The sequence below is a fragment of the Scleropages formosus genome, chromosome 1 (genome assembly GCF_900964775.1).
Source record: "Scleropages formosus chromosome 1, fSclFor1.1, whole genome shotgun sequence".
Lineage (NCBI taxonomy): Eukaryota > Metazoa > Chordata > Actinopteri > Osteoglossiformes > Osteoglossidae > Scleropages > Scleropages formosus.
The window spans coordinates 48,032,299-48,056,701 of record NC_041806.1 but is presented as its reverse complement, the minus strand read 5'-3'; the positions used below and the strand labels follow the sequence as shown (position 1 = coordinate 48,056,701).

Genomic DNA, 24,403 nt, shown 5'->3' with positions numbered 1-24,403 from the left:
AACAAAATCAACGGAAGTAATGGCAATTCTCCTCTTTCCACACATTAAAAGCTGAGAAGGAAATCACTGAATCTAACACTAAGAGTTGTAGAGACTCCCTCCTGGCAGATGTGCGAATGACTCGCTGTACCGAGAGCGCTGTGGAGCCTTTGCACAAGACTGAGAAAATCTCTTCTTCAATCACAGTGATAGATGATTCTTCATGGGTTACAAACATGCGAAAACATTAGGATGTGAACGTTTAAAAATATTAAAACGGTAAACCGACTGTTGGGCACGAGGTACAACTGCTTGTATCTCCCCTGCTGTTCGTATCCTTCAGTCACCGAGGGTATAAAACATCACGTTTTGGCCGAGTTCGTTGATCATTTGTTGTCTGTCTGTGGGACTCTTGGAAGACTGGACAGCATCGCGGCTGCAGAGATGAATCTCGTGTCATAACGCACCGTGCATGAGATGGAAGTCATCCTCCATCCCACTGGGACACACCTGCTTTCACAGCAGCAACAGCTGTCTGGCTCAATCCAAACCCCCCACCCCACCCCCATCAGGGAGCTACCCTTCAACAGAGCTGGGCTGTGGGATTGGGGGGGGGGGGGGGGGGGGGGGGGGGGGGGGTGCTGACGACTACAAGGTAGTCTCCTGAACCGCTTGGGTCTCCCCCTTCGTCTCCTTCTGCTCTCCATCCTCTCCTTCGTTATCCTCTGCCAGGCAGAGCACACCGTTGCTCTCCTTCTGCGCCATCCGATAATGCTGTGCGTCGATAGCCCTGGGCTACAGAGGGAGCACGCACGCACACACGCACGCACACACACACACACACACACACACACACAAAGTGTTAAAACACTGGCTTTGGGTTCACAGTAACCAGACCAAAGCCTCCTGACTTGTCAATGGCATGTAGGCGGATGCAGCCCTGTACCTTGTCCTCCAGGGGGGTCACGCAACACAGCTTCTCTTTGTAGCGTTCGGGCAGGAAGAAGAGCAGGTTGCCCAGAATCGGATACACGGTGCCTGGGGTCACATCCTTCTCCTTCATGGGCCCTATCGTTAACATTAAGGTTAGGGGCATGTTTTTCTCAGCAGTGGCCCGGGGTGGGTGTGGCATTGGGCGGGGCTTACCCGTGAGCAGGCTGACGATGAGGCCCACCACCACCACGGTGGTAGAGTTGTGGGCGCTGTACCACATGTAGGACAGAGAGTACAGGGCGTTCAGTCCCGTCGGCCTGGTGCGCAGGAGACAACGTTTACACACGCAGTCCGGAACAGTGTTTATGGCAACCGTCTCCAGCATCCAACATGTGAGCTTTCATTCCAACCTCTGCCTCCTTGAAAAGCAATCCAAACTTTTACCCCCCACCCCCACCAAATGAGTTGAGTGCACTGGCTCCTCATCTTACACACCCAACTGTGACCAATAATCTCTCATTATACGTTATTATTCTTGGTTTTAACCTCAAAATCACGTTTAGCTCTATCACAATCAGTAGATATAGATGTCCCTCTATTTTCCACATTTGTTATGAAAGATGATCATGTGACCAAACTGCTCGTAGAATAAGATACCTTTTTTTTAGAAGTAAAATGGCCGTGTAAAGGACAAAAATGCCATTGTACTCAATCAAAAGTACTTCAGAAATGGGTGTTTCCATCTTCAAAAACTTACACCACCATTGTTTGTAGGATGAGAATCCAGTGCTCAAAATTACTTCTGAGCATAACAACACAGTTGTGGTTTTACATGGAATTGAAAGTGCTTTTTTTTCCAGCAATCGCCTGCTTGGCTAATTTCTGCCGACACTTGAAACCGGAGTGCAAGTCGAGACGAAGCACTGCATCCATCTCAGAGCAGGATAATCACACTAATCCGTCACGATGAACTAGACTTCATTTGTCAGTATTCAACTGATCCGAGCTCTTGTCCGCACCAATTATTAATAACTGGTAATTAATGCAAAACAAAAACTGCTGCTGACAATTTGTTGTAGCAACTGGATTATATTTTTAGCCTAAAGGACATTTCAGTAAAGACCATTCAGCCGCTCTGGTTCTGACCTGGTTTTGGCCTTGACGAAACTGGCGACGGTAGTCAGGTTGCCCACATCTGGTGCAGTCGTCGAGGGTACAGCAGCGGGAAAGCGGGACACAAAGCTCCCGATGCCGACCCAGAAGGCCATGACAAGGCCGGCCAGCAACCCGCTCACAGCACCCTGTGTGGGGCACAACCACTCATGGTCATCTTGGGTCCAAATGATCACTGGCCAACAGTTCCACTCAGTCTCAAAGCCTGTGTTTTCCAGATGTTTCCCAAGGCTCACGGTCAAAAGCAGCAGCACAAACACTCACCACAGAGTTGGCCCACGGGAAGAACATGCCAAGGCAAAAGAGCCCAAGAAGAGGCCCTCCGACCATCCCGAAGATACTCAGTGCCGCCTGGAAAGTGACGGGAGGTGGTGTACATGAAGAATGTCATTTTGATATTTCCTCTTTGTCTGCAGCAATCTGTACCCATAATTCTTTATACTTACATTTATTAATTTAGCAGATGCTTTTCTCCAAAGCAACTTACAATTATTATACCGTGTGGAGGCAGCAAGTGGTGTCGAGGATAGAGCCATTGTCTTTGGACTTTCAGGTTGCAGATTTGAAGCCCACTTACTGCTGTAGTACTCTTGCGTAAGGTACTTACCCTAAATTTCTTCATGAAAAAAAGAATTACCCAGCTGTATAAATGGGTAAATCACTGTAGGTATCTTAACACAGTAAGTCGCTTTTGGGAAGAGCTTCAGCTAAATGAATAAATGCAGTATTTAGCAGACACCTTTGACCAAGGTGGTGTTCAGTTCTAGATACACAGCACTAAACACACACACACACACACAGTCAGGGTTCCTGCTAGGGTCATGTCTGTTGTATTTCTCTGAAAAATCCCAAAATAAAACTCTCAAGTTTGAGCAGGGTGAAATTAAGCATGCACTTGTGAACTGATAAACAGGAAATACAAACGGAAATGTGGGAATGGAGAAGCGACAGCTGTCAAGGGCCCAGGAGACACAAGATGTCGTAATGAGGTCGACACCCAGAGGAAAGTTGCACTGTCCGCCCAGCTCCTCACCTGCAGCACTGATCCCATGAGGGATGCAATGTAGGCCATGGCAAGGCAGACCAGCCCATAGGCCAGCGCTGTGGACATGGAGAGAAACAGCATTGTCAACATCATACGGAGAGGCTACAGGGCTGGAGCACCTGCACTTGTAACTTGCATATTTACATTTAGTAGACACTTCAGGTGAGAAGTGGGTCCAAAAGAGATAAGTTTTGAACCTCTTCTTGAATGCTAAGAGGGATACAGCAGTTCTGAGGGATAGAGGGAACTCATTCCAACACACTGGAATTAAAACTGAGAACCTGTGAGATTTTGATCTTGGATTAGATTATTGATTATAGCATGATGCAGGTTCAATTCCTAAGGAGGCTTGTGCCCCTCAGGAAGGTACTAATCCTGAATTAATTGCTAAACTATCCATTTGTATGAACTCATAAAATAGGAGCTATCTACCCTAGACTGAAAAAGGGAAGCTGTGTTTGTCCAAGGGACGGAGCACAGTGGCTGACGGCCAAGCGATGCTCACCCAGCCCCTTGGACAGCAGAGTAGCCCTGGTCTCCGTCATTGCTGGGAAATGGGGTTTAATCAGGTCCTCCATCGTCACCGTTGCCAGGGAGTTGAAGGCTGAAGAGATTGTGCTGCGGTAGGCGTGCGCGCACATACACAAACAAATAACACGTCACTCCACACATCCACATGGCAGAGCTCTGAGTGCTAAAGAAAACAACTTGAGAGAAACAGAATTGGCCTTTTAATGATTTCATGCAACACTCTTCTTCCTGATGTATTCATAAAACTGTTGGCTTACAAATAAACAACCACCCACAATGACACGTTTACTTTAATTCCTACAGCTGACATTGTTCCTCAAAGCGATGAACGATTTCCAAAAATGATGGTTTACCCATTTATACAGCTGGGTTATTTTCCCTGAAACAATTTACGCTAAGTACCTTATCAAAGCTACTCCAGAAGGAGTTGGGATTTGACCCATGTGATGGCAGCAGATCTAATCACCACGCTAACCGTCCCCTTTTTCTCAGACTCTGCCGGATGGTGGCTATAACGGGTTCACAACCTCATCCAGAAGACACCAAACATGTCTGTCGTACCTGAGGGCTCCACTAAACAAACAGGCCACAAAGAGGCCCGGCAGGCCTGGCAGGTCCTGGAGAACATCCATCACAAAGTAGAGCACCATCTGCAGGATAGGATGATGAAGTGCAATTTAGTCAACTTGCAGGCAATGGAACAAAAACCCCTCGTGTCCTCAGAAATCTGACAGCAGACCAGGTTGAGTCTGCAGCTCAAATTGGTTTGGCAGGGCTAACTGATCCCAAATCATTTTTAAGGTGACAGAACATATGTGGAAGTTGCTGCACAATTAATAACCCCCACTGTCCTGGCAGGTTGGACTGGCCTGATCGTTTGAGGAGACGTAGCCCTTGTCCAGAGGGCTGTCCTCCCCGTAGCGAGCAAACATCACGAGTCCCATTAGGCAGCCCAGGGTGAGCACAATCTGTTGACAGGGGAACACCACATAGCAGGACCTACAGACAGAGAGGGAGAGATGACTGTCACCACACAGACCGTTAAGAATTCAAAAGCCCGAAGGTTCTCGGTTCTGACTCAAATCTGGTGGAATGAGCTCCCTCTGTTCCTCAGAACTGCTGAGCTCCCCTCAGCATTGAAGGAGGGTCTCAAAACACACAAAATCACTTTTAAACCCAATTCTCTCTTGATCTCTCATCTGCTGTATAAACTCTCCCCACATTACCTCTTTAAAAAACTATCAATGCCCCACAGATCTACTCGTAATGCAACACGCACACACACACACACGTGCACACACACACACACTGTCCAAAACCGCCTGTCCCAAGCGGGGTCGCAGTGAACCAGAGCCTAACCCAGCAACACAGGGCGCAAGGCCGGAGGGGGAGGGGACACACCCAGGACAGAACACCAGTCTGCCACAAGGCATCCCAAGCAAGACCTGAACTCCAGATCCGCCACACGGCAGAACCCAGTCAAGCCCGCGGCACCACCACACCCCCCGTCATGCTGGCAAAAACAGTGGTACTGAACTAAGTGACTGTCCTTTGACAATCATGCATATGGGTCTCTGTCCTTCTAACTGTCAGTGAAAATGCACTTTTGTTTGCTATGAATTGTATACCAACTTGCAGAAAAATCTGCTTAATGAATAAATATAAAAACAAAAATCACAAATTCCCACAAAATTAGCTGAAAGGTTAGAATCTGAACAAAATGTGTCAAAAGCAGAAATTTTGTTTTAAAGTTTCTGCTAACTCAGCTTGCAAGGTTTCAGCAACAATGAAGACATGTTTAAAATCATCCTAATTTTACCTAAAGAGGTTCTTTTGAGAAGAGTCTACTGGTCAGTGAAGGGTCTGGTACCATGGTAACAGCTTGGCAAACAGGTGACAGAATGATGGGATGCTTACATGATGGCCTCCTTCTCTGTGCGAGAGCTCAGATACCTCTGCACCTGAGCCTGGTTCACTCCATACAGGGCTAGCATGAGGAAGATCCCTCCGACGCCCAGCGTCCAGAAGGTGTGCCTCTCCAGGGGGTCGGGGTTCAGGCTGGGGGTGTGAGACAGAAGGGCTGTTGCTGGGCTACTGCTTCCATAGTGTGAATCCATGGCAATCACAATAAGTGGCACTGTTATTAAAGAGCATGACTTCTGTACAAAGTGCTGGTGTTTGAGGTTCCAGGAGGAACCCTACCGTTGTACCCGAGTGGGCTGTTTAACCGGAATCCAACGGCTATATAAATGAATCGAGGCTCTCAACGTGTTTTGGACGGAGGTCCACATTGCCGAAGTAAATGATACGACAGACCACCTAGGGCCTGCAGCCACTTCTCACCATAAATTCCACATTAAAATTCCACTAATTTAATGTTAATTATGTGAATAATGCCAACATTTTTACATAAAAACTGTGCAAGTTTTATGAAGTTCTTCACTAATCAAAAGGTCTACATGAAGAGTGCAATAGCTTTTGATATCAGCACCGAAGCTGAAGAATTTCAATTTCATGTCAGGCTCAATATTTAGTTATAGTTACTTTTTTAGTAAGTTTTATATATTCCTCTTATTTTAAAAACATGTGTTGATAGCCTAGAATTGATGCCACTATACAGCACTAACTTTTACTGTGAGAAAGCAGATTAAACTGGTCAAAGCTGTGATTTGAACATTAATTTGCTTACATATGATGACCATGAGCTTCTGGACCACTGCACTGCAGAGATGAAGAAACATGCATGGACTACTTATTGGACAAAATCGTCAACATCTAACCCAGAGACCCGGTTGGTTGCTCACTCTAAGCCAGCAATGCGGCTCCCGTTTTGGGCCCTCCTCCACACCTCTGAGATGCCCCCTGCCTGATGGGCCCCGACTACAATGACGGCCAGCTGGCCCGCAAACATCACCACTGTCTGGAAGACATCCGTCCAGATTACCGCCTTCAGTCCACCCTGCAGACACACAACAGGCAGCACACATCACTGCGAAAGTGGTCTCACACACACGTAAACACAACCAGGGCACTCAGATGGCCCTCTTTACTGTATCCACAGAAATACAACATAAATTCAGCACTTAAACACACACCACACCTAAATAAAATACAATTAATTCATCATTTTTTACTTAAGATTAAATATGCCACATACTGTGATTTTTGGCCCTCAAACTAGTTCACAGGAATAATTGTGTCTCTTCACCCAGACAACCAAAGATAAACAATAAGCATATTGATGCTGAGATACTCACCAGGGTTGTATACAGAGTGCACACGAGTCCCATTGCCAGCACTGCCCCCCAGAGGTCAAATCCTGTAACTGCAGACAAAGTGTGAAAAATAACATTGACAGCACAGTACACTACACTGCATACAACAATCTCTGAAGGCTGCTATCATACAAACACCATCTTTTTTCAACTACCCAGAATCCATCAATGTGCAGCTCTGTTTTGCCTGTCAGCCAGATCCCTGCCTTGATGTGTTCTGAACAGGCAGCCAGTATGACAATTAAACCCTGGTGCCCCTGAGGTTAGCATCGACACCATTCCTTACCTGCATTAAGTGCCAGGGCAGGGGCGTACAAGACCACTCCCATATACACCACCTGTGGGGAAACACAGGGCAGTGAGACCAATGTGATCAACTCAACTGCTCTCGAGTGCTCACAGAGTTAGCGGTTTAGAGCTGAACAACCTTCACCCAACAGTCCAACAAATGGTTCAGTTCATTGAGCTTATTGATCATCATGCAGCTGTCAGATCCACATTGTAACATTAAGGTAGAGATACAATCAATAAAAACGTAATGATCTAGTCTTCCCTTGATTCTTTCACGTTATGTAAAAATTTCAGGTACAGCTTCAATAAAAATACACTGTAAGACTTCTAATATTCTAACTTCAAGCAGCAATCAAATTAAAACCGATTTAAAATGATGTAAAATAAAAACATCTCCACAACTCCTATTCAGTGCCGACTTGATTCACCCCATGAACGATCGCTACATTCCTCATCTTGTTACTGGTCATAATGAACTCTAGTCACCAGCTGTACTGAGTTCTCTCTACTGCTACCTATCAGCTCAGGAGGTAAACATCCACTACAGACATAAATTTTAGAGAACAGATATGCAAAGAAACAAAGAAATAAACTTGAAAACGTATCTGAAATTTGCAAGTAGGAACCTTTTAACACGAGAAGCAAGCCCACTATGTTGTCCTTAAAGCTCAAATCTCATTTGTGGAGGTGACAAATATTTAACTTTGAGACAAAAGCATAATTTCTTAGCTAACATGCCCCATGACCCTGTCCTGTATTAACTCTCTGGCTCGGTGCTCACCATCTGAAAGATGAAAGTCACGGTCCCACATATCCTCACCGTTTTATTGAACCGCAGCTCAAGGTACTGCCAGGATACAGAGAGAGAGAGAGAGAGAGAGAGAGAGAGAGAGAGAGAGAGAGAGAGAGAGAGAGAGAGAGAGGAGAACAGGCTTTAAAAAGACCTCATTATCAATAGCAAATACGAATGAATGGAAACTAAATATTAATCATAGCGGGAAATTCACTTTGCATCAGCATGCAACGCGTACATACTGTACACAGGGTATTCACATAAGTAAAAAAAAGTGAGTGAAACATTACAAATATTATTACAATATTGCAAATATTACAAAGATAACAGTTCAGTGCTGGCGAGTCTGTAGTATATGCACCCTGACTCCACATGTACATCTCCTTCGGACACTTTTGGCAGCCTACCATGATCCCGCCCTCCCATCCACATCCCCGCCTACCTGGTAGGCACTGGTGAGGCGGAGCCGGTAGAACACGGGGATGAAGATGTGGGCGGGGATGAGGAGGCCCAAGAAGTAGGAGCAGCCCAGGAACCAGTACTGCGTGCCATTAGCGTAGATCTCAGAAGGAGCGCCCAGGATGGCCACGGCCGACTGGAAGGTGGCCAGCAGGGACAGCGACACCGGCAGGCAGCTCATGCTGCGGTCAGCCAGCAGGAACTCCTGTGTGGTGCGCTGGCGCCCCCCAGAGAAAGCATAATAGAGTCCGATCCCTGCAGAAGCCACCAGCAGGACAGCGAAGATCACATAGTCCACGGCAGAGAAGTGCTTCTGTACAAGTTCATCCATGATGCCGGGGTGACCTGGGTGAAACAGTCAAGATGACCAGAAGCTAAGATCGGCCATTTTTAACTTTTATTAATCCGATGCCTTTCTCCAAAATAACTTACAATGTCACTTTTGTATACTAAATTACAGCGATTTACCAATTCATGCACCTGGGTCATTTTTACTGTATCAATTCAGATTAAGTACCTTAATCAAAGATACTACAGCAGGAATGGGGATTTGGAACACAGGTCCTTCCACTTGACGCCCCAAAACACACACACACACACACACACACACACACACACACACATTTTCAGAACCGCTTGTCCCATACGGGGTCGCGGGGAACCGGAGCCTACCCGGCAACACAGGGCGTAAGGCCGGAGGGGGAGGGGACACACCCAGGACGGGAGGCCAGTCCTTCGCAAGGCACCCCAAGCGGGACTCGAACCCCAGACCCACTGGAGAGTAGGACCTGGTCCAACCCACTGCGCCACCGCGCCCCCACGCCCCAAAACATTCCAGAAAAATAAAACTTGCATATGTGCAACACCTCCGAAGACGACCACTAAATTAATTTAGATGCGGGGGGGGGCTTCAAAACCTCCTCAACTTTTCACCTATAACCTTTCAGTCGCGAGGCCTTTAGCCACAAGGACACCTGCTGGTAAGTTACGGTATGGCATTTCTGCAGGCAACTGCATGAACATGCAATGTGGCTCACGCTGACGGTCTGAGGCCAGTAAGATACAGCGTTTCATGTTAACTGAAGAAAAACAAGAACTCGAGAACAGCTCCGCAGCGCAGTTATGACAGAATTCAGTCTTATTGATCCACAATAACTCAGTACTGAATTCCCTTACAAAGAATTTTACATTGAATGCGAAAAAGTTTTTAAAAAGTTCACAAAGCATGATGGGACATCTTCATTTATGTCATGGTCAGTTACATTACTTGTATATTTTTTATGAGTGGAGATTTATCAATATTTAAGGGTCATGTGAACAAAACATCTAAGGTCACATATGATTTCAAGGATGTGACACATCATGTGTTCCAGATGTAAATAGCCAGGGATTATCACTCGTGAAAATATACGCGGTATCTGGAAATGCATTATTTCATCTGGTAGAAGAAGTTCAGAACAATAAACAAATATTAACAAAAGTGAGAAAGAAAAGAAAGGAGACAGGAACACCAGAACTCACCTTCTCAGCGCTCGCGCTCACAGATGACCATCGGCTCGTGCAGACAAACGGCTTTCAGTGACTACGATCAAGTGGACACCCAGGAGGTGGGCGTGGCCTCCGCACGGCGTCCAATCACGGAGCTCGGAAGGAGAGCGGGCGCATCGCCGGGAGCCAATACGAGCGCCTTATTCGCTTGCAAGAGCTACACAAACTAGAAAAGGAGTGCGCGAGAAGGTTAAAACCCGCGTTGGAAAAAAAAAAAAAGATCGTGAAACGTGTCCGCGCGAGGAATTGTGAGGCCTTTCGCACCCTCAACCGGAGCAGGAAATAAGCAATAAAAAAAAAAAAAAAAAAAAACACAAGCAGTTACTGCGGAGAAGAATGACAGTCCCCGCAGGTGCACGTTTCCTCTCCGCGGCTCAATCCAATCGCACGCGCAAGTTCAGAAACACATCGTTTCACAACGCGGACTTGCTCAACACGAGAGCCGCCCGCGAACCCTCCGTCTCGCGAGCCGCACCCGCTCGTCACGAGCCTCGCGTGAACCACTCGCCTCAGAGCTCACCGGCTCGAGCGGTGGGCTGCGGGGTCTCGTCAGCCACCGTGAGGAGCAATTTTTGCAGAGTAAACTAAATGTAAAACTTCGGGGGGGAGGAAGCTACACGTAACCATAATGATAAACGGCTCTTCTGGCCTTTCCAGGGTACAGAGAGAGCGCATGAGCTCAACTCAAGGTCTGCATGATTGTTCTTCCTTCCTCCAGCTCTCACACACACAAACACACAAACAAATAAGAACTTTGGACCCAAGGTTGCAGGTTCGACTCCAACCTCCAGCTGTAGAATCCTACATTGCTCCAGTAAAACTTACCCAGCTGTATAAATGGGTACATAGTGTTCAGAACTTCAGGTATTTACAGCTAAGTCGCTTAGGAGAAAACCATCAGCTACATGAGCAAATGTAGATCTGGCTAGAAATCTGAACCCAAACCCAACTGGAGCCCTAAATATTTATTCTTCTCCCAAATTTCAGGCAGCAGTGGAAACCCTAGATGAGCACTGAGGGGAACGCTGCGGTTCCAGGCGGCTTATCATCACAAAGTTCCCTGCTGTCCACGTGGAGCCCAATCCAAACCCACCTGGTACCAACCTTGGGTCAGGAATCGGCCTTCTGACCGTGTGTGTGCGAGAAACACTGTCCATTCCAATACCGAGATCATAAAAATTATTTAAAATAATTAAGGTACATCAGTTACCTTGTGTCTTTAATGATTCCACACCAGCGATAAGCCCTTTTACCCTTCTGACTACTTACCCGCGTTCAAAGCAGATTACACCGATTTACATTTCCATTGTTTCAATTGTCACACATTTTTCTCCAAAGCAACGTACAGTGTCACTTCTGCACACTAAAATATTTCTAACAATCTACTCATTCATACAGGTGGGTAACTTACCATGTCAGTTCAGGGTAAGAGACTTGTTGAAGAGTGCTACAAAGGGAGATGTGATTCAAACCCATGTCCTTCGAGGAGATGGCTTTACCCATCACAGGACCTGCTGGCCTGGCAGTTTATGTCTCCATGGTCTCTTCTCATTTCTCTCAACACCTCGTTTGTCTCTTGAAAACCTAACATCATCTTATATTGACAGGTTACTGGGTGATAAGAAGGCTTCAGCCTCCTTCGAACTCTGTGGGAAGGACATGTGGCAAATGAATAGGTACTTTACGATTACTGTGGACCTGAAAAACCAGCTCCTGAAAACAAAAACCATGACGGAAAAGTTATAATGTACATTCTCACACATCTGACTGACGCAGACCGGTCCATACCGGCCAACAGGGAGCGTAGCGGTTCTGGAATAAGACTTTCTAACCAAATCGGTGCTGGCCGAAGAACAGGAAGTATCACTGTACTACTGCAGCAGCACTGAATATTCCCACAAAAATATTGATACTGTTCAAATCGATTAAGCTATTAAAAAATATTGGTACATAACTTTAAATTTATTTGCACTCATTCTATTTCAGAATGCAAGACTTTTATTAAAATGCAAAAAGGAGCCAATAGTTTTTGAAACGCATTCCTCCTGACAATCCTACAACGTGCACTAAAACGGTGCCCAATTTCATGTCCCGACACTACCTGCGCCTCCATCCCAGAATTCCAAGCTTCCTGTGCTCTAAGAACTTTCTTCACAGCAGATCAGCAAAATGGCAGTTGGAGGGCACCGCTGACATGAGTCATTCACTCACATTCCCTGTGGAATTTACAAAGTTCACTCTTTTATGAATTTAAGTCATTTGTATCCTCAAGTTTCACATGTACAGGGCCGTCGCCCGTTCTTCGTCCACTCAGGTGCACCACTGCACCGTGTTTCGCCTTCAATCGAAAGCAAAAGTACGGTGTGTGAAAAACCCGATGCAACATTGAATATAAAGAGCACCTGGTGGGGTAGTAGTTAGAGTTGCAAAAGACCTTCTTCTGCTGTGGTATTTTTCATCCTTTACCCTGAGCTAGGCACCATTCCCAAGGATGAAAAGTTGAATACGGAGGATCTCCGTGTTGCCTGTAAATGTGTAACGTGACATACTGGACAGAATGGCTGACTGTGACTTGTGAAGTTGTGGCACAATGCAGAATACCATCGCCGTCACCTCACTGACCATTAGAGAGGGTCATCACCTTGTTGACCATTAGCGAGGGTTATCACCTTGTTGACCATTAGCGAGGGCCAACACGTCGCTGACAAAGTCCTTTCATAAAAGTGCTTGTGTACAGTACAGACGTAGCAATTTTTTTCTTCGATTCAACAATGCGTGACTTACAAGATGTATATAATCATCTGACCAAATACAAGCAAAGTACTCAGAGTTGTTGCACAAATTCCATTTTTATTTCCTTAACTGACAATTTTCTTGAAAGCAGCTTCATATATTAAGCTACTTACAGGGATTCTCACATTTATACAGCAGGGTTTTTTTTTTTTTTTTTTTTTTTACTGTGTTAATGCAGCATAAGTGCCTTGCTCAACCATACCACAGTAGGAGGGGGTCTTTTGTAGCACTAACCACTACGCCACCTGCTGCCCCAGGTGCTTTTTACGTGCAACATCACATCGGGTTTTTCCACACGCCGTGCTTTTGCTTTCGAATGAAGACGAAACAGAAGAAATCGCTTCCATTGAAAAGATCAATCAAGGAAACTCCTCCTGAAGATTAAAACCAAAACCACCGAGCACCAACCTGCGATCACACGCTCTTAATCAACAGAGTTATGCGGCTGTTTTGCAAGGGGGAGTCACACCGAATTCCTCTAAGCCAACTTGATCAAGGACTGAACGGGTTGGGATGTGCACATGGGGTACGAGTCATTACGAGTCAGGAACGCACGCTGCGGGGCACTGTGGTCAACACTCCTCTCGGCACAGGACCCATTCACTGGAGTCTGACCTTGGTGCTGAACGGGACAGCAGACAGAGAACACTCACCCTGGTAACTTACCACCACACTAACACATTCCCTCCAACCCGGAAGGCTCTGAAGCCACATGCAGCCATTAACGGACATGAACCCGAGAGCGAGAGAGATGTGCTACACTGGATCCCAGAGTCCCCTGCGAGCCCTGGCATCAGGTCACGTCCCATGTATAAAAACGGCAGTGCTGCTCCCGTCCCGACTGGCGCCGAAGGTCCGCTGCCAACTAGTGCAAAGGGCCGTAAACAAAAGCGCACCCCGTCGTCGCAGATTAATCTGGAGAACACTTTAATACATTCTTTCTCCTGACCGACCTTGTAGGAATCCTGCCAGAGCAACACGAGGCCAGGCTGTGGACACACAACGCTCCAATGCTCAAACACTCCAGGGGCCACATGGAGGAGAACTGTATCAGGGGACCAGTCACAATCATTCCAAACAGATGACAGGAGCCACTTTACTGATAGAACTGTACTGTACAGCCTGGATCACTGTCATTCAATACAAAGAAAAATTGCAGAACTGATCACTTCATTATTACTCATTCAGCTGATGCTTTTCTTCAAAGCGACTTACAGTGTTAAGGTATTCAGAATTATTTTACACATTCATACAGCTTCGTAATTTTTCTTTTACTGGTGTAAAAGGGTGGGAGGAGCTTCGCCCAAGCTGTGCTCGACAAAGGTGGAGAAACTCTGACCTCAAATGAGGACATTGTCAGGAGGTGGAAGGAGCACTTGGAGGAACTCCTAAACCCGAGAGATATGCTTCCCTTATAGGAGTCAGGGCCAAAGGCTTCCAGGGTATCAAAGTCCAAAGCTCCACAGTGGCAAAGCACCGGGGGTGGATGAGATCCGACCAGAACTGTTTAAGGCCCTGGATGTTGTGGGGCTGTCATGGCTGACATCCCTCTGCAATGTTGCATGGACCTTGGAGCCAGTGCCTTTGGATTGGCAAACTGGGGTGGTGGTCCCTATTTCCAAGAAAGGGGACCAGAGAGTGTGTGCCAACTATCGGGGTATCACACTTCTCAGCCTTCCTGGGAAAGTCTATGCCAGGGTACTGGAAAGGAGGCTCCAGCCGATAGCTGAACATCGGATTGAAGAGGAACAATGCGGATTCTGTTCTGGCCGTGGAAAAGTGGACCAGCTTTTTACCCTCTCACAGATAATTGAGGGGGCATGGGAGTTCGCTAATCTGGTCTGCATGTATTTTGTGGACTTGGAGAAGGCTTACGACCAGGTTCCCTGAGAAATTCTGTGGGAGGTGCTTCGGGAGTATGGGGTGCCGGGGCCACTACTGCGGGCCATTCGGTCTCTGTACACACGGAGCGAGAGCTGCGTCTGCATATTCGTCATCAAGTCAAACTCGGTTCAACGTGGGTGTTGGACTCCGCCAAGGTTGTGCTTTGTCTCCACTCCTGTTTGTGGTTTTCAAGGACAGGATATCAAGGCACGGCCGAGGTCAGGAGGGCATTCTGCGTGGGGGCCGGAAGGTGATGTCTCTGCTTTTTGTGGATGATGATGTCCTTTTGGCACCATCAAACAGTTGCTTCCAACACACAATGGAATGGTTTGCAGCAGAGCATGAAGGGGTCGATATCAGGATCAGCACCTCCAAGTCTGAATCCATGGTTCTCTCACAGAAAAGGATGGCATGCCCCCTTCAGGTAAGGGAGAAAATCTGCCCCAAGTCGAGGAGTTTACGTATCTTGGGGTCTTGTTCACGAGTGAGGGGAGAAGGGTGCGTGAGGTCGACTGTAGACCCGGAGCAGCGGCAGCAGTAATGCGGTCGCTGTACCGGACTAAAGTGGTAAGGGGGGAGCTGAGCCATAAGGCAAAGCTCTCTACTTATCGGTCGGTCTACGTCCCTACCCTCATCTATGGTCATGAACTCTGGGTACTGACCGAAAGAATAAGATCGCGGATACAAGTGGCTAAAATGAGTTTTCTCTGCAGGGTGTTGAGACTCAGTTTCCGAGACAGGGTAAGGACTTCGGACATCCAGGAGGAACTCAGAATAGAGCCGCAACTCCTCCACGTTGAGAGGAGCCAGTTGAGGTGGTTCAGGCATCTGATAAGGATGTCCCCTGGGAGGCTCCCTTTGGAGGTATACCAGGCACAGCAAACTGGGACGAGACCCCGAGGTCGGCCTAGGACCCGCTGGAGAGATTATATCTCTCAGTTGGCCTGGGAGCCACTGGGGATCCCCCCAGGTTGAGCTGGAAGAAGTTGTGGGGGACAGGGTTGTCTGGGCTGCTCTGCTCTCCGTATTGCCATCATAACCCTAGTAGGGCAAGCAGGTAAGAAAATGGATCGATAGAGTAATTTTAGAGAAAGTACCTTGCCCACAGATACAACAGCCAGAAGTGGGAATCAAACCTGCAACCTTTGGGTCCAAAGGCAACAGCTCTAACCACTACACTACCAGCTGTTCCATTTAGCTGAGAGTTTTCTCCAAGGTGACTTACAGTGTTAGAGTTAGGTACTAAGGTGCTTTACATTTACCTATTTACACACCTGCATCATTTTTACTGTATCAGTTCAGGGTAAGTTCCTTGGTCAAGCGTAGAGATTCAAACCCACGTCCAAGTGTAAGGAGGTTGCTCTAACCGCTTCACCACCTGCTGCATCGAAAAGGTTACATCTTCAGCTTGCTATGGTGCTGGACTTCCTTATTTGCCTTTACTTGGGGGATTAATTTACTAATAATTACATTCCAGGCGATAATAATTATGGTTAAAAAAAAATTGTATCAGAGAATTTTATGAGCAGTAATTTTACTACTGGTTGTGTTATTTCCCTGAATATAGCATTACCATGAAGGAGAACTTCCTGCATCAATGCCACATTCACACCTCAAAGGAAAGGGGGGGAACCGCCGTTGCCTGGCAACAGTGAGAAAATTTCACGTCGTCGCATATGACACAGCTGTTCCCTTCACTTTACCCCCCACTTGAACAGGCAAACAAGGGACAAAAACACAAATGGAGCAGGAGGGGAGATGAGGAAACATGGTGGAAAAAATGGCAGGGAGATCTTCACATTGTGCTGGGAACAAATAAGATCCAGCACTGTAGGGGGGTAAAATGGCAAAAATAAATAAATTTTGAAAAACTGAACAAAAGGAGACATGAAGTCCACAGGGCTGTTTGCTTTTCTCCGGTACCATATTCAATTACCTGGATGGGTGTTGTGAACGACTAACACCGGGTTATGAGAACGGGAACGTGAGCAGAACCTTCTGACCCCTCCTGCGGCCAAGGACTGCGAGATTATCCATAGGAGGCCCGCAACCTCAGAATGGGGCTTTATGGATCATTTTCCATACGTGCTTTTTTGTCATCATAATCTTTTGAAAGACTAACCGGATTATTATTTCATGTGCAATTCTCAAGACAGGGCTAACTCAAAAAATGCACAGCAAATTCTCCAGAGCTGCACGTGAACGTTTCTGTCGCTGGTAGATCCAGTGTTCCTCATCACGGTGATACAAAGTGCAAAACGCACAAGTTATCGATTAACCTCAGAACCTCTTCCAGCAAACTCGCCAACAACGGAGAACCTCGGAGCATCACAGCCACGTTCGATAAGGAGTAAAATACAAAGGACCGATCAGCTGGAGAAGAACCGCTCCGACGGGGTGTTTGTGCAGCCCTGACACAAAGCCGTTGTCGATAACTTCATTTATATTTGCTTCTCCTCATTAGTACCGCACTTTCTGAAGCGATGCACAGCTCAGAGTAAACAAAAGTGTGACAACAACAGATGAAGAGCTTTAGATACAGACCTAGGATTATCAATGCACAGTTTGGCGGCTTGTTTGTGCTGGTTCACATCCCTTAAGTAGCTGGCTACAGAAATGACATTCAAGAGTAAATAAGCAGATAATCATAGCAGATGATGTTGGACTCATTTGTGTAGCTGTAAGAAGATTAAGACAGAAATGGGTCTGAAAGAGAAGGCTGTCTGACCATTCTTAGATATCAGGAGGAATTTAGTAGCTCTCAGGGACAGAGGACCATATTAGAGCTGAACCCAAAAACCGAGAGACTTCTAATAAAGACTTTAGATGGGTGATAATGCAAAAGTTGCTAGAAAGTCTCTTTCCCGGTTGGTTGTTTGCGAGAGCTGTGCTAGCAAAGTGCGATGGTCAGGACACCTCAAGAATCCGGCACAGGGTTCCCGAGAAAAGCTCTCACAGGTGATAGCACATCATCAGAGCGCTGCAGGTTCTACACCTGCTGTGTTAAGAAGGTGTTTTCCTTAAGCTGATGTGAAAACAAAACTTGGTTATGGTAATTTTTTATCAAATGTAACCTAGAAAGAAGTTTGGTCACAAAAGAAATGCTAGACATGTTCTACATTGTTTGCTGTCTCAGCTACAGTCTCTCACCAGTAATCACCTGCTTTCAAACTCATACTGTGATGGAAATATTTTATTACATAGTCAATATTTTATTAAATATTTTATCCAATTCAGACTGTGAAATATGCAAATAACTCTCATATAAACAGTTGTAAGCTGTAATTTTGCGCTTCCAATCCATCCATCTGGCTGGCTGTCCCACTTTCATTGCAAATGCTGCAGAGATGTGAGGAGTCTGAGCTGAAGGCAGCGAGAGGTCCATGAGAGGAAGGTCTCCATCACAGGTATCGGTTCATCAGGGGATATGTCCACACTAGGGTTATTTACCTGCTAAACTTAACGGTCATTACAGGACAGAAACCCTAAACAGAAGAACACAGAGCATAGCGTCTTACCACAAACTGTGTCTTTTTTCCACCCAGGTTGGCATCCTGAGCACAGCTTTCAGGAGCATACAAAGAGCGCCAACACAGGGAGATAAGCAGTCAGAATCTGACAGGTCCACGTGACGGGCTCGTCTATCTGACTGATCCGAAAACCAGACGGCCGCGTCCCTAAAATTCTGCATCATGTGTGGCATTTACTCAGACGTGCTACGGAAAAGTAAGTACGTGTTTGTTAAGTCCAAACAAATGCTCAGAGAAGTTGCCGTATTAAGCGATCAGCGTTTAACTTCTTCACACTTGCAGCATTTGACGATGAGGCTTTCGTGTTGACGTGTTTGACTGGCGTGATCTGACAGGGAATGACCACGGTTCCTGTTAGCGGTGTTCCTCGTGGAACCACCGAAGCCGAACCACCGACCAAGAACAGAAAGTCATTTCACAAAATGCACAATATAAAAGGTCCAGCCAAGAGGACAAAGAGCTGGACCCTGTATCTTAGAAACGCTACACACACAGGATGTTTATAAACACATCTGGCATTGCCATGGCATCCTCAATGAGTCATTTAATTATACATCTCTCTGTAAGTGCCTTTGTCACATAAAGGCAACCATGGAGCTGATGTACAGGTATAAACACAGTGGAGAGAAAACTGGTGGGGGGGAGCAGGTCCAGATAAAGGTTCGAGAGACCTCAAACAGGGAGACGACCTTCTTAAATTTTTCTAAACCCTTTACATTTAAATTCATCCATTTATCAGAGACTTTTCGCCAAATTGACGTACATCCATCCATCCATCTTCCTCCGCTTTATCCGGGGCCGGGTCGCGGGGGCAGCAGTCCGAGCAGAGTCCTCCAGACTTCCCTCTCCCCGCACACCTCCTCCAGTTCCTCTGGGGGAACCCCAAGGTGTTCCCAGGCCAGCCGGGAGACATAGTCTCTCCAACGTGTCCTGGGTCTGCCCCGAGGCCTCCTCCCAGTGGGACAAGCCCGGAACACCTCCCCAGGGAGGCGTCCAGGAGGCATCCGGAACAGATGCCCGAGCCACCTCAACTGGCTCCTCTCGATGCGGAGGAGCAGCGGCTCTACTCCGAGCTCCTCCCGGGTGACTGAGCTCCTCACCCTATCCCTAAGGGTGCGCCCAGCCACTCTGCGGAGGAAACTCATTTCTGCCGCTTGTATCTGCGATCTCATTCTTTCGGTCATGATCCAGAGTTCATGACCATAGGTGAGGGTAGGAACGTAGATCGACCGGTAAATTGAGAGCTTCGCCTTACGACTCAGCTCCCTCTTCACCACAACAGACTGGTACAATGACCGCATTACTGCGGACGCCGCACCGATTCGTCTGTCGACCTGCCGCTCCATTTTTCCCTCACTCGTGAACAAGACCCCAAGATACTTAAACTCCTCTACTTGAGGGAGCAACTCCCCCCTAACCCGGAGGGAGCAATCCACCTTTTTCCGACTGAGAACCATGGCTTCGGATTTGGAGGTGCTGATTCTCATCCCCGCCGCTTCGCACTCGGCTGCAAACCTCCCCAGTGCACGCTGCAAGTCTTGACTTGATGAAGCCAACAGGACCACATCGTCCGCAAAAAGCAGAGACGAGATCTCGCGGCCACCAAAACAGACACCCTCCGTTCCCTGACTGCGCCTAGAAATTCTGTCTGCCGGCAATGCGAATTGACGTACATCTCAGAGAAAAATACGAGTGCATAACATCGACAGCAGGAGAGACTTGGATGCAGACACGTGACTCTAAAGTACAGTTAATTTGTCACATTACACCATATGAACCAGTGTACATCACACAAGTAGCTGCAAAAAGGTTTATATAAACAACTATATAGCTCTGTGCTTTTATATAAACTGTACAAAAGTAAAACTGTCACTAAGTGGCCAGATACTAACCTGATATGGCTACCTTGAGTGGGTGCTTCATGGATGAGGACCCCTTGCGTTACATGTAACATGTTTAAGCCGGATCCCATGTGTTACATGTACCATGCATGTTTAAGTGATACACGTAACATGGTCAAGGACCCCTTATGTTACATGTAACATGCTGAAGGATGAAATGTGTTACATGATGTAGTATGCTGAAGGACCCGTGAGTTCCAATTAACATTTTTAAGGATCAAATGTGTTACATGTAAGGACCCACGCCACGTGTAGCATTTTCAAGGACCCCGTGTGTTTATCATGGGCCGACCCCGTGGACCAATCGTGTTACATGTAAACTGTTCAAGGACTTCTGCTGTTTACACGGTAAAAAAAGCAATTAAAGAGCCACCATTACATCCACGTGTTACAATTACCATGTTCAAGGACAGCGGTACTGAATGCAACGTGTTCAAAGACTCACTGCTTTACACGCAGCGTCACGTGTTTAAGGACTCCGTTCGCTGAGGCAAGAAGAGGAGTTTCTCGCGCTGTCACTCACTCTCACACACACCGATCATTCATGGTCCGTCGTGACGCGGAGCCGTTTCGCCTTACTGTTCTCTCTTTCCAAATACTCGACTTTCTTTGCAACGAACTAATATTCTTACCGCCTGAGCCGCGGTTCATCCCGAGCCTTGACAGCGGGGTTCGAGTGCGCGCGCGCGCGTGCCGCCCCCTCTCCAACGCTTAGCAGCCCATTCAGCACGTGTGTCTACTTTCTTCCGTCGCATACTTTTGCACGTCATCAAAATGCGCCGCCAACATGCGTATTTCCTTCCGAATCAATTTTTATTTAAATAAGTTTTATTACCAATATCAACACAATGTTTACACCATTTAAACATCAGAGAATCGCACAGAACACTGCTGGTGGTGTTATATTAAAAAAAGAAATTAGGATAGCGTTCTTAATTTTTTTTTTTTTTTTTTTTTTTTGTCTTTCACAAATCAGAGAGGTTTTTAGTACTAAAATCTACGGGGATGCCGGATTGTTGTACAAATGTAAACTCTGTTATAGTAAATACCATCCAGTTCTCTCTTATGGTCATACATTCCGAGTTATACATGTTTAAAAGTAAAAGCTAAATCGATACAAACGCATGGCAATCATCATGTGGTTTACCAAGTTAAGATCTGAGTTGTTACAAATACCCAGGAACGGACTGAAGAGCACATACATAGAAGATGGACATGATCGGACTGAGATGCTCATAATTCTGGGAACCCATAAACCCCTCTTCACTTGATTGTCCACTGCAGCCGCACAAAGAAACTTAGACCGCATATGGAACAGTAACATTTTCAGATTTTTTGTCCTGACATCGATGAATACGGAACAATAGCGGGGACTGCACAAGCCTGTTGACTTCTCAAAGCCGTATATCATATGGAGACAATATACATCACCTGACAATACTGGTCTGCGTCAAATTGTTAAAACTTGTGACAGTCAGTCGGATTTTCATACTAGCTCAAGAAATTCATTACTTGACATACCAACAAATTGTCATTCCTCATCCAGTTTTTTAAAAATATCCATATTGTTCAAATTATGTGCTATGTATATACGGAGAGAAACCGGATTTGTAAAACGAAAACCAGGCCAAAAACATCAGCTCCCTTTCCAGTCCTGATAGTTCAAACAAGTCACGCCGCACGAGCGCCAGCTTCCGTCGCGGCTATTTTACGTCATTGGAAAGTCGCGCCTCCCGCACTGAATACGAACGCAGGCTTTCTGTAGGTTGTCAAGGGGAGTAACGAATTTGTAGCTCGTTATCGTCACCAAAGCTTATTGCTCGTAAACTAATTGAGATGTTAGTGAAGTCAAATAAAGTGGCACAGCAAGTAGCGCTGCTGTCTCTCAGTGCCTGGATGGTGCGAGAGGGACGTGGGTTTGACTCAGGCTGTGGAGTTTGCATGTTCTCCCCATACCTGCGTGGGTTTCCTCCCACAGCCCAAAGACATGCTGTTCAGGGTCACCCGTAGTGTGTGAGTGACAAAGAGAGTGTCTTCCGCTGATGTATGGATGAGCGACCCATTGTAAGTAGTGTATCTTATCTAGCAGTGTAAATCTTCCGGGTGCTCTGGTTTCCTCCCATACTCCAAAGACATGCTGTTTGGGTTCTCCCACAGTGTATGAGTGGCAGAGAGAGCGTGTGTGTTCTACTGATGTATGGATGAGTGATCCAGTGTAAGTAGTGTATCTAGCAGTGTAAGTCACTGCGGTGAATAAGGTGTTTGGGCTCATAACACTACGTAGAGTTCATTGGAAATTGCTGTAGAGAAAAAGCATCTGCTAAATAAGTAAATGTAAAGCATGGAGGTTCTCAGTTCTGGCTCCGTTGTGGTGGAATGACCTCCCCCTCTCACTCAAAACTGCTGAAACTCTGTCTTCATTCAAGAAGGGTCTGAAAACTCACCTTTTCCGGACCCATTTCACCCAAGATCTCTCCAGCTCACGTACGGCGTAAATGTTCATGCTCCTTAACTTTATGATCATCCCCAGATAAGCCTGTACACAGCTGCTACTCTTCTATTGTATGTATACGATTGCGTACTTAGCTGTTGACAGTTAGTTCCCTCTTTATACAATCGTACGATTCTGACTTTATCAATTTTTGGTAAATACCTTGGTCATCGGTACCACGGTGGAAGCAGGGGTTCGAACCCAGGCCTTGTTTTGACTGATGCTTACCAAATGAAGTAAAATCACTTCTTGAATGTCAGGGTACGCGTTCCTGGCTGAAATCTGGAATTGATTCCTACTTGAGCTCTATTTTAGTCCGTAGGAATGACTGGTGCGAAGCGTTGAGGCCTCGAGACCCCTGTAGGCCAACAGCAGTGTATTACTGTACGCCGTACGCCCACTGACAGCTCGTCCGTGTCTTACGGGCTGCTGTGTCTGTGGAGGAAGATCAATAGTCGGAGCGAGAGCACAAGGACAGGCACAGAACCTGTTGTGAGTAACGGGACTTAAAGCCAAGCTGATGCCTTCCGCCATTGGAGTCAAGTCAAAGTCAAGTCAAACGTGAGGCTGCGTTCGTCAGGAAACCCTCCAGCCCCGAGGTGTGTTGGGTACTCACTGCACTCTATTGCTCTGGGTTCATCTCAGGCAGATAGTTGTGTCTACATAGGCATTCTAGATTATCTTTAGACCATCACCCTACAGATGTGCAATGGCTCAACAGCTGGTTCTGGCAATGGAGATAAACGAGATGATGGACAAAATGTATCGAACAGCAGCGGAGCCCAGCTGTGCCCCAACAGTTTTTTCCTCAGTCAACGCTTTTACTGTGAAATGGCATGTCTGTACCAGCCAACCCACTCTTTTCTCTGATCTGGGTGACGTTTTGCCCCTTCAGCATTTACCGTTGATCTTATTCCCGAGTTCGTTCAGCAGACTTCAAATATCATGCAGGTTTTCTGCAGGAAAGGCTTTCGGAAGCTCCGCTTTACACATCACCTTCTCAGCTTTATCCACCGCTTGTCACGCAAAAGACCTACCTTTGGTTTTTGCATCAATTTCCATCTCTGTGCATGAGCTCAGTTAAAGTGTTCGCTCGTCCTGCTACTTTGCGCCCGCTGCCCGTTCCTCTAGTTTCAGACTTTCAGTAAATATCGATTTAGGATTCTTAAAGCTTAGAGTCTTATAGTAACATCCTCAAGGTGGCATAGCAGTTAGAGCTCTGGCCTTGAAAATAAAAAGTCCTGTGTTCAAATAATTCGGTTTTGAGCAAGGTTCTCCATTTTCATTTGTGTATGAAAAGGTCCGCCCGCCCACCTTTGACCCACCCACACTAATCCCACACAGTATGTTTCTGGGGGCAGCACGGTGGCACAGTGAGTTGCGCTGCTGTCTCACAGCACCTGGGTGGTGCGAAAGACATGGGTTCAATCCCTGCTCAGTCTGTGTGGAGTTTGCACGTTCTCCCTGTGTCTGTGTGGGTTTCCTCCCACAGTCCAAGGATATGCTGTTCAGGTTCCCACATAGTGTGTGAGTGATAGAGAGTGTGTTCTACTGATGTATTGATGAGTGACCCAGTGTAAGTAGTGTATCTAACAGTGTAAGTCACCTTGGTGAATAAGGTGTGTGGGCTGGTAACACTACACAGAGTTAAAGTTGCTTTGGAGAAAAATATCTGCTAAATAAATATAATGGATCTCCTGTAATTCAATTTCTTTCCACCTACCAAAATAACACAAGCTGGGCTCTATGGCAGCACTGCAGAGATCCTCCCCAATCT

At 46.6% G+C, this 24,403-nt stretch overlaps 1 protein-coding gene across 2 annotated transcripts; it reads right to left on the bottom strand.

Moving 5' to 3' along the window:
• Positions 1 to 614: 614 nt before the first annotated feature.
• Positions 615 to 21,027, bottom strand: slc5a6a (solute carrier family 5 member 6a). 2 transcript variants are annotated; one of them, XM_029255921.1, is made up of 17 exons: positions 20,768 to 21,027; positions 10,001 to 10,193; positions 8,463 to 8,824; positions 8,009 to 8,074; positions 7,223 to 7,274; positions 6,919 to 6,986; positions 6,466 to 6,620; positions 5,579 to 5,719; positions 4,531 to 4,660; positions 4,223 to 4,311; positions 3,636 to 3,748; positions 3,119 to 3,186; positions 2,350 to 2,436; positions 2,059 to 2,213; positions 1,126 to 1,229; positions 926 to 1,047; positions 615 to 774 (listed from the first exon to the last, which is right to left on the bottom strand). In XM_029255921.1, exons 3-17 carry the CDS (start codon positions 8,808 to 8,810, stop codon positions 628 to 630), a joined length of 1,845 nt encoding a protein of 614 aa, XP_029111754.1. In that variant the 5' UTR covers positions 8,811 to 8,824; positions 10,001 to 10,193; positions 20,768 to 21,027; the 3' UTR covers positions 615 to 627. The 2 variants fall into 2 exon arrangements, with proteins under 2 accessions (XP_029111754.1, XP_018592459.2); XM_018736943.2 differs by lacking the exon at positions 20,768 to 21,027 and adding an exon at positions 11,439 to 12,906.
• Positions 21,028 to 24,403: the final 3,376 nt, after the last annotated feature.